Below are 11409 nucleotides of genomic sequence, written 5' to 3' on the forward strand. Positions count from 1 at the left end.
TTTCAGAATTGCATCGAAAAATTAAGAATATTTGCAATTGTAGAATAACGTGATAACAAAATTATTTTAGTTTACATAAGAACCATTTTTGACAATTTAACTGTCAATAAGTCATCTGAAATAAATACCTCGAAGGATTGATGTGTTAGGAATATAAAGGATGCGACTATAAAAAAATTATGCATGCAAATTAATCATACATACGGTAATTAGTTTGTGTTCTGTTTTGGTAGTAACAACATTGTTACGTATACCACGTATTTGATGATTGTAAATGTAAAAATTGTTGAGCAGCACACATGCGTGGATACGTAAACTGCGCCACTACTGAACATAGACTTATTTACTTACTTGTTTATTTGGCATATACATACATGCCTATGCATGTAAACGACGTGCAATTATGTTCTTTAATATCCACAAAGCCTCTTACTTAAGGCTTAAAAGAAAAGTGTCATGTAAATGCAAACTTTCACTTTTCACATCTGAATGCTACCAGCAGTATACTATTTTTGTGGAGTAATTTATCGTGTTTCTTTTTAGCCGCCCCTTCTTTCTTCCTCTACACGTAGTGTATGTGTATGCAATATGTCCATATATGTATGTCCAGCATCAAATTAGCTTGTACATATGTATGTACATACTTATATTATATATGTGGGTATGAATACAATGTTGGCATTGAAGCTGAGCGAGCGCACTAAGATGTACTTTTCATACCCTTAATGTTAACGGCACTGAAGTTAATGTAGAAGCTTTTCACCTCAAATGTACCTTAATATAGTTGAGTTCACATATTTTCACATACTTTCCTTTTACCACTTGCTGTTAATTAGCCTCCCGACGCCACCGATCAGAGCACTGTAGTCGGAAAATGAACACGACACCAAGCGAAAAACATGTTTGCTACAAACAGCGGCTCAGAAACAAGCCGATTGCCGTAGAGGACAGGTGTTTAGCGCGTTAACGGCATTTGCCTGTTGTTGGGTTAACAAACAATCGCGGCCCGATATGGCATAGCACGTGGCCTTATATAAAGAGAGAGAGCCGGTAGGAAAACATTTCCTTGCCACACTTCCAAATAATTACTAAATAATTACAATTATTTGTGGCCGGTTATAGACGTTGTACAAATATGCGGGTATTTAAATAACGCAGGTGTTGTGGTGTCCGTACGAGTATACATTCGCGCATGTGTGTACACAATATAAACTTATAATAGAAGTTATAGTACACTTAAAATAAGTTTGTAACTTGTGCCATGAGTTTGAGTTCATTTGTAAACATAGTGCGCGGAAAGCGGCATTAAGGCTCATAAGCGACCGTTATAGGAATAAGTGAAATTGATTTGTGCAACAAAATGTTCGCACACGCAAGCAAATAAGCTCGTGTTCCGTGTTTTACAGTGACGACTTACCTCATAATACATTAATTACCAACGGAGTAGGCAGTGAAGTTTATCAAAAATTGCTGAAAAAATCAATACATAAATTGCATATATTTCAACAAGTGTTTTAAGCAGTAAAGACTGCCCCTTCGATCAAAGTCAGTTCTTGATAGTTCTTTTGAAAACTTAATAATGGAAAATACGCACAAAATACAGTTGTACACATGTATGATATGGATATATATATATAATATAAATATATGGAAATAACCCAATTAGAGAAATTTTTTCTCACTCACATAGTACCAATGCATGAATAATAAGGATGGCAGCAGTTTTTATATACATATGTACATAACTACATATTTGTGAGGCGCGTGCAAACTTACCACTATGAATGTATAGTTGACCATGCTTAGAATTATTGTAATGGTGTGTTGCCACATCCTTCCGTGGCTTTGAAAACACAAGTTGTTGCGTTGGTCAGGCCATGTTGTTGACCCCAGAACTTACAAAGATTTTATGTGAATTTGATAACGAATGATATTTAGAATTGGCACCAATAAGCGAAGTTAAAGATCGACTAGACTTCTATGATTTCCTTATAAATATATAACAATATATTTGCACATATGTGGAAAGTGCTAAATTTATTATATTTTGAATTATCTAACATATTATGGATAATTTTTGCATAACACATTTTCTAAAAAAGGAAGTTCGATTAAGTGAGTGTTTTAGTTGACTTTATAAAACATTTATCGGTCAATGCGTGAACATTTTTATTTAAGCATGTGAAAATAATTTTTAAAACAGAGTTTTGAACCTTGTAGAATACATATGTATAAACATATGGTACATATCTGCAAAGGGTTATCCATTTCGAGGTTCCCTATTTTTTAAAGAAAGAACATAGAAACTTCCACCGGCCCACAAATCACACCAAACCGTTATGAGTGTTCTTCAGGCCTACGAGTTTCTATCAGGGATAATAGGATGCCCAACATATTCCAGTGTGAGAGCACCTCAAAATTGGCGTTTTTTATAACATTTTCCATTACGTCCAGATTGAACAAAATAATAGTTTTTGGGCATTTAAATTAAAACATCCAACATTTAGTACGAACAAAAATTACTATATAGGATAAAATATTTAAATCATTTTAAAATATATTAGAACAACTGACTTTTGATCTTTCAATACCTAATAAAAGGATTTAAGCCTGTTAGTTCCTAATCATTAAATGTTTTTAATAATTTTTTATTGAAAATAACTAACTATACAAAATTATTTAATTTTCATTGTTTAACATTTTTTAAAAGTGGTCTTGAACGATGCAACAAATCCATCCGTTTGCATATATTTTTTATAAGATCTCAATCTGGGCATCGCTCGTTTCCAATTGCTAAACGTCAAAACCCCTGAACTCGATCAACTGTCAAAGTTCAGGAGGTTTTGACGTTTAGCAATTGTTCTCTCACTTCCAGTAAGAGAGGAGTTGGACATCTCTTTATCTGTGGTTTCCATTATGAAATGGCAAACAATACTGAACAAAAGTAACATGAAGCTTGACACAAAAAAGTACTTCCACTTGGATAAACCCTTCTATAACCTAAGTCAATTTATCGAATAGTATAATGAATTACGTCTCTCTTTCTGACTTTGAGTGCATAAATCGGTGAGAGTTCAAGATATGTCACCATATTATATACCAGAGATAATGAGATGTTTAACTCCTCTCTCACAGTGAGAGAACAATTGCTAAACGTCAAAACCACGTAGACTTTGACAGTTGATCGAGTTCAGGAGTTCAGGTTTTGACGTTTAACAATTGGAAACGAGCGATGGCCAGATTGAAATCTTAGCAAAAAATATGTAAACGGAGGGATTTGTTGCATCGTTCAATACCACTTATAAAAAATGTAAAACAGTGCAAATGAAATAAATTTGTGAAATTTAAAGGTATTTGATGAAACGTTTTGTAATTTGAAGCATCATAGTATTATTTTCAATGGAAAATGATTAAAAACATTTAATGATTGAGAACTAACAAGCTTAAATCCCTTTATTGGGCATTGAAAGGTCAAATACCAGTTGTTCTAAAATACTTAAATATTTAAATATTTTGTCCTATATAGTAATTTTTGTTCGTACTAAGTGTTGGGTGTTTTAATTTAAATGCCCAAAAATTATTATTTTATTCAATCTGGCCATAATGGAAAATGTTTTAAAAAACGCTAATTTTTAGGTGCTCTCATACTGTAATAAGTTGAACATCCCTTTATTCCTGTTATAAACATTGCGCTTTCATTATTTGTGTATGATGTATAAAGGCATATAGGTAAGTTAGTTTAATGTTAAGATATAGAATACGGCTTTAAACCAAATATGTATGCTGTAGCGAAATGAAGTAAGGAGGATAAACAAGATAATCACAGTGAAGGCAATTGATTTAAAATTTCAATATTTCACAACCTTGTATATCTACTGAGAAAGTTATCACTGAGGCAAGAGTACATACAGAATGTTTATTAATACCACTGTAATAGTATAACCAATTCAAGTTTTATGATTTGAGGCAGTGTCAAGGGTTCGGCTGCACTCTACTTTAGTCCTTACTAACAGCATGGATTTGTATGGATTTTACTTTTTCTTCAAAAATGTATAATTTCTCATACAATTTTTTACAATATGAAAATTTTCTCACTTCTAACTTATTTGTCCAACAGTGGTATTCACGGATGCGTATGATATAATTATTAGAAGGTATTAATCTGGACATCCAACCGATCCAATAACGCATAATTATATTGTTCATTGATTGTTTACCATGTTCAAGATTAATTGAAAGATTGAAATTAATGCTAAAAATACTTGCTCGAAAACTTACCGACCGATTATTGCATTTTCTGATGCTTTGGATGATTTTTTACCAACCAACGACTACCCAGTGGACTGCCAAAGGGCTTGTCGCGAAAACTCGTTCTTGGATCAATACTACAGTGTCCTTTTTTAATGATTGATATCACCGAGACAATTATTTGAGATTCCAATGATTCCAACTCACTCAATATCATTTTACGGCCACTCAATGACTTTCACAATTGTTGTGTTTTCTGGCAGTAACAAAGGTTAAAGATTTTTCAGCCCTCTAGTATAATACTTATACAACCATTGAAAGCGAATTTCAACTGGTACGTCCATTAACATAAATTTATCACCTTTCAGTTTATTTGCCGAATTTTCTGAAATTAAGATTTGCAGAGCGTTACGGAAAGCTATATTAACGTACTCTGCCGTCAGTTAAATATAAAATTATTAATTCCTCCATGCTTGTTTATTGACAAAATAATATGATACTGTAGACCAGTAGTCTCTTAGGCAAAGTTGGGATAGGCATACACAAGTTTTTTTGGGTATATTGCAACACACATATTTATTTATGATAGATCATGTAAAACTGGTTGAAACGATTAAGAATTGGAAAACGAATTCTATATGCCTCACAATTTACCTATTCAATTCTAACCGTATTAGGTGCTCCATGAGAAGCTTCAACATTTTTCAAATAAGGTATCTTTTTACACCATTTTACTAATTATTTATTAGATATTCACTAGAGAACTAAATTAATGTGTTAAGTAGGGTTTTTCAGAATGTTTATTACACCACTATAATACTGTAACAAATTTACGTTTTACAAATCGAGAAGGTGTAGGGTTCGGCTACACTCCACTTTTTTAAAAACTTGATCAAAACAATATTTCTTAGATATTACTTCTGATAAATATTTTATTTACCCTTTTATACTGAATATAATGATTTAGGTTCCATCAATTATTTTATCCTGTATTCGATATAGGCCAATAAATAACATGATATGTTTAACCATAAAATCATATTACAGGTATGGTAATTTTATTGTATATGGCAACAAATTAGCCTATTTTTCGATTTACTTCCGTCCGTTATTATAAAATTATTTTGTATTACATATGGCTACTGATGTGTGCTTACTAAACGCAAATAACAACCCTGAGTTTACGCTCATATAAAACACTCTTTAAAGTACCGAAGGATGGATTTGACCAAATTGGAATTTATTTGCACAGCTGTGGTAAAGATTTTACATTCCAGTACATCAAAAACATCAGTTTATCTAGTAAATAATAATGACGATTTTCAAAAAACTGAAAAATTATTATATATCAGTTTTGGTAATTTTTGTAATAATTTCTGTAATTATTTAAACTAGTTTCATCACAATAATGCATCGTAGTTATACCTAAATAAAACACCCAAACTTTACCTGGCTAAGCAAGCGCCTATGCTAGCCACACTGATTGCAAATTTTGATTTATATAGAGCTACCTCGCAGTTCCTATAGTTAGTAAAATTTAGTAGCGTATATCTCGGAGAATAGAGAAAAGCTTTCTAACGCAAACTTACCCTTCCTTATTTACTCTATCTAAATCGTACAGATTATTACTCGTTAATCAACGGCGTGAAGTCCGGATACATCAAATTTACTACATCACAATATCACAGTTCGTCATGAACTTTGGTCAAATGGTTTTCAGAGTAGCAGCTTTAATCATAACGTGTTTTATAATATTTCAAATACAATTGATTCACGCTCAGCCTAGCCAACTGAAACGATTGTCCATTTTACCGTTCACCGGAATATTTGCTAGTCTACCGGAAGCAACAAAGCAAATTTCACTAAAAGCTTTCAACCAAAATGCAAGCACAAAAGTCAAAGCACCAAAAAGCTTTCTACATTGTACGAAAAGCCAGCATTTATCAAATCCATGGAAAAGCTCCGAGCTGCATCGGAATTCTGGCACAGTGGTTGGTGAGTCGTATTATATTTTGAATTTATATGTGGAGTTTGCCTACACATACGAGTATAGTAGAGATATGTATAATATTTTATATGGTATCTCCATATTTGTATAATATGTATATACCTACGTTTATAAGTTGACCAGCACTCAATTTATTTGAATTCTAACTTCTTGGTGTACTTTTTTATATTATTATAATATTGCTTACATACTCATAAGCCAACCAATAATATTTCTTCTACAAGATAAAATTTGTATACATGTACGAGGTGTGTTCAAACAGTATCGCGAATTTTGAATTTTCGCGGGTTACGTGTATTCGGATTTCGAATTTTTTGTGGCGTTATGTTGGTACTCATGTCTCTCACTTATGTCGACAAGCTCGGCCATTTGGTGGTTCATTTAATTGTTGACAGCTGCTGTGCTTGCACGTGTTTTGGATCGTCTTCGATTTTTACCTATTCAGAAAAAAATGGATCAAAGAACCTGTATCAAATTTTGTGTGAAAAACGAAATTAATTGCGCGGATGTATTCCGAATGTTGACTGTGGCATACGGAAAAGCTACCTTGGACCGAAGCAACCTTTATCGCTGGTACAAAATGTTCTCAGAAGGAAGAGAAGATGCGTCAAAAATTGGCTTTTGCACCACGAATACGCCCCTGCTCACACATCGTTGCTTGTGCGCGACTTTTTGGCCAAAAACAACACACTAATGATGCCGCAGCCACTGTATTCCGCAGATCTGGCCCCATGTGACTTTTTCTTGATCCCTAAGCTGAAGAGGCCCACGAAACGACGACGTTACGCTTCTCTTGACGAGATAAAGACGGCATCGAAGGAGGAGCTGAAGAAGATAAAAAAAAATGATTTTTTGAAGTGCTTCGAAGATTGGAAAAACCGTTGGCACAAGTGTATGGTATCTCATGGAGATTACTTTGAAGGGGACAAAGTAGATATTCATGAATAAAAAAATAATTTTTGAAAAAACACAAAATTCGCGATTATTTTTGAACACACCTCGTATGTACGTATGGCTGTAGTGCTTTCAATGAATTTGAAATTTAATTTTTGAAATAGCTCAACAGCGCAAACGCCGCAGTGTATTTCACATCCGTTGGAACCCTAATGAAAAATATGTGGTGGAGAGTCGTGAGAAACCTGCAATAAACTCTTCAAAACTTTCGCCACATCCACGCCTTAAGCTATCAAAAAATACTAAACTTACATTTAATCCGAAATTATTTATGTGCCATGATAAACATTTGGAGAAATGCCAGAATAAAACTGCGAATTTCCGTCAACACATAATTCACATTTTTGAAAAATCACTAATTGACCTAAAAAATGAGCCTAATTTCTACAACGTACACTACACACCTGCATTTGCAAGTAGTTTCGAAGAACAGTACTATCCATCATCTTGCCTACTCATGGATGCTGGGGTTAAAATATTACGTCGAAGAGACCCTCCTTTTCTCAACTTGGAAATCGGAAAGCTATTCCCTAAACAGAAATTATTTCGAAAAATAAAGGATATTAAAACATGCGCTATTGTATCGAGTGCTGGATCGCTTTCCGGTGCAAAATTGGGAAGATTTATCGGTAAATAATAATAAAATTATACCATTTATGTACCCGAATATTTGATTAATCTCTCATAATCATCATTAAAGTATTACAAAATCATAGTCCAATCTATTCATTCCTTAATAAAGCAATAAAGCGTAGTCCGTACAGAACGCTTCTGCTAGACTTTTTATAGAAAATTTTATGAAAATAACAGCTTAAATTTTCACTCACATTATCTTTAAGATTCCCATGACATAGTGATGCGATTTAATGATGCCCCCACCATTGGATATGAAATAGACGTTGGTAGCAAAACAACAATTCGAGTATTAAACTCTCAGGTAAGACTAAAACAAATTATACCAGAATACATAATTTCTGAAAACGAAAAATAAAAGAATAGCAGGTTGAACTTCATTAGAAACGACAGATAAATATCAAAAGTAAAAGAACATATAATTTACAGGAGATATGATATCTGAATTTATAAAGGTTAAAAATGGCTTCTAAAAACATTAAGCAAAACTAAAGGAAATAGTATTATGGCATAGTTGTTTATAATGAATTGATATACAACTTTTGTATTAACACTTTTTTTACATATCCTTAAAATGTTTGAAAAATTCAGTTATCCAAGTTCTTCGGTTTCTATTTTTATCGTGTACAAACATTTTTCCTTCACAAAATTTGGTGTAAGCTTACCTTCTTATTGTAGTCCTTTTTGGCTTAATAAAATTTACCAAAGTATTGCATATATGTATATATATATATTTTATTCCATCAGAAAGTAGATTTTTCAACAAATCTAAAGCTAATAAACACTGATATTTCGACATGAGAATTTTCGTTTGAAGAGGGTTTTAAGGGCGTACACAAGTTGTAAATCCTTTTATTACCGATAACTTCGCCCTACACATTTTTCTTTAGGCCTCGTGGATTTGCAATAAATCGGTGAAAACCATTAAGTAAATAACCACATCCCTCTTTTTCTCTTTAACTTTGGTCATTTGATCTGAAGTTTTAATGAAATATGAAAACACACTTCAAAATATACTTAAATTAATTTCATTAATCTATTTGTTTAATTTAGGTCGTTACTAAGCCTCAATTCAATTTTACACACGCATCTATATTTCAAAATGTTACAATTGCTGCCTGGGATCCGGGAAAGTATAACACCTCATTAAGTGAATGGAGCAGAACTGCAGACTATGACTTATTTACCAACTACAAGATATATCGACACAGCTATCCAAAGTCGAGAGCATTTCTTATTGACCCTCATTCGGTATGGCGTCTTTGGCAAAGTTTACAAACTTTTGTTGGAAGTCGCCCCATTCGTAGAAATCCACCAAGCTCAGGCTTCATAGGTAACATGTCCTAATGAGTGGTAATTTGATTAAAATTCATGTACATACATTTTGATGAATTTCAGGACTTGCTTTGTTATTACCTTATTGTCCACATATAGATTTTATTGAATATATACCTTCAACTCGTCTAAATGGTCGATGTCACTACTATAGTAAAGAGGTAAATAAAGCTCGATAACTTTTCCTATACATACATACAGTATAATATGTATAAAAGTAAATTATTGAACAACTCAAAATGGTTATTATATTTTATTAATTTATTTATCAAATTCATAATTTTAAAAATTTTTACTTGATAATATTTAACGTTGAATATTATTAATGGGGTAGGTTTTTATTATCAATATTTTCCATTATATGGTATTTTAATTGAAAACACCATTTTCGATGGTTACGATTCGAATTCAAGTGCCCTTGTATTGAGACGGTAGTTCCAAAATTACGTGCATCTCAAAATTATGTGTATCTCAACCGACTGCTGGAAGGATAGTAACGGTTCGGGGGGTGTAGGTAGTTCGCGAACTTTTGTTAGCCATACATGCTTCTTGGTGGTTTAACATAAGAGTTTTTGTCAAAAGTATGTCATTTGTGGACGTGACAAAGGTCCCATCTGCAATAATAGCCCTCTTTGGCTGCCAAGGAATATGTGTATAAAATGTCATTATGATATTATGATATTAGGTTATTAATGTAAGTTTACTTATACAACTCGCTATCTATCTTGATTAGTTTTGCAAGAGTATAAAAATTAATCTACAGATCACACACAAAAATCAGTTATTGGCGATAATTATGAAGAAGGATTGTCAACGCCATCAAATTTAAAACCCATGAATTTCGCAGGAAACTCGTTTTCGAACTCTTGATTCTCACACATCGGAAGTGTAACTTTTAACGATGGGCAAATTTCACAAGGAATCTTTTCTTTCATAAAATAAACGTGAAAACATTCATAAAGGCATAAGAGCTCCTTAGGGAATGAGATTCTGTACTACTAATCAAATGAGACATCTGCTTATATAATTATTGCCCAAGCTGAAATATATCCGGGCCCAGGGGCCAACTCTAATAAGTACACATTGTCTCGTTGTATTGAAATAAAATTTGAATTTTGTTATATTTGATACCAGAAGCTTAAAAATTTTTAGTGAATCATAATCAATAAAAAGCTCAATTTCGAATTTTTTCGATTGTATATTATCTTTTTAATTTTAAATTCCTTCTACTCCACTGCAGTCTTAAGTAATTTTTATTCCTTTGATTTTACTTAGTACTGTGTAGTAAATACCATACGTCCTTTTACTATATATTGGTGACCGGACTGTGATTAACACTTTATACTCTCGTAAGTCTCAAAAAATGAGTCAAATATTGATTTTCTGTTTTTAATGTCTATTCTTGAAGATGAATTCAGCTTGCACTTTCGGTGCATGGCATCCATTGGCTGCAGAAAAATTGATGGCTCTGGATATGAATTTAGCAGATGATATATCCGTTTATCAACATGGAATTTTACGCATTCGCCGACCAGACAAATTACTTTGCGGATTTAATTTTTTGGGATATTAAAAGAAGGATAAATTTAACCAACAATAAATTGTCTTCGAAATTTTAACAAAATTAATACTGATTAAAATGTGTGTACTTTTAACAATTGGATCAGACCATCCGGTATAGAACGGAAGCACTGAATGGATATAGCGTGAGTTTCTTTGGCTTTTTGGAAAAAGAAAATAACAGAAGCGAACACCAATTATAACTTCGTTTGAATATTCTTAAAATCATATAAGTATTCTAATTCAGAAACATTTATTCATTATATTTCATTATTATAAAATAAACTAAAGTTAAATGAAGTGACAAGTACTTTCAAATGCAATATGAGATTAGACGTTAAAAGCAGAGTGCCAGGTGGTGAAAACCACAATGAAACGTGTTAGAGTTCAGATGAATGACAGCGTTGTTAATTGGGGCATTGCTTCAATTAATAAACTTTTAATAGACACTAAAGGAACAAAGAATATCATAAAAAGTATAAATAAGTTGAGAATTCGCATATAATTACATATGTATCGCAAAAATATGCAACATGTTTGTATAGTTCTTGATTATTTGCACTTACTTATATTGTATGCGTGGATAATAGTATTTAACTTCCTATCCAAAATGGACCTTAGATGTATTTTTATTTAGACAGTAAACGAATTGAAGCGTAAATTATTGGGTG

General features: G+C 32.5%; 1 protein-coding gene across 2 annotated transcripts; it reads left to right on the forward strand.

Moving 5' to 3' along the window:
- Positions 1 to 952: 952 nt before the first annotated feature.
- On the forward strand, positions 953 to 10768 carry LOC108971101 (beta-galactoside alpha-2,6-sialyltransferase 1). 2 transcript variants are annotated; one of them, XM_018936932.1, is made up of 7 exons: positions 953 to 1050; positions 5870 to 6243; positions 7315 to 7839; positions 8050 to 8147; positions 8897 to 9176; positions 9242 to 9339; positions 10587 to 10768. In XM_018936932.1, exons 2-7 carry the CDS (start codon positions 5943 to 5945, stop codon positions 10749 to 10751), a joined length of 1467 nt encoding a protein of 488 aa, XP_018792477.1. In that variant the 5' UTR covers positions 953 to 1050; positions 5870 to 5942; the 3' UTR covers positions 10752 to 10768. The 2 variants fall into 2 exon arrangements, with proteins under 2 accessions (XP_018792477.1, XP_018792479.1); XM_018936934.1 differs by lacking the exon at positions 953 to 1050 and adding an exon at positions 5374 to 5505.
- The last annotated feature ends 641 nt before the right edge of the window (positions 10769 to 11409 follow it).

This window comes from Bactrocera latifrons, unplaced genomic scaffold (genome assembly GCF_001853355.1).
Source record: "Bactrocera latifrons isolate USDA-ARS-PBARC rearing strain unplaced genomic scaffold, ASM185335v1 scaffold_323, whole genome shotgun sequence".
Taxonomy (NCBI): domain Eukaryota; kingdom Metazoa; phylum Arthropoda; class Insecta; order Diptera; family Tephritidae; genus Bactrocera; species Bactrocera latifrons.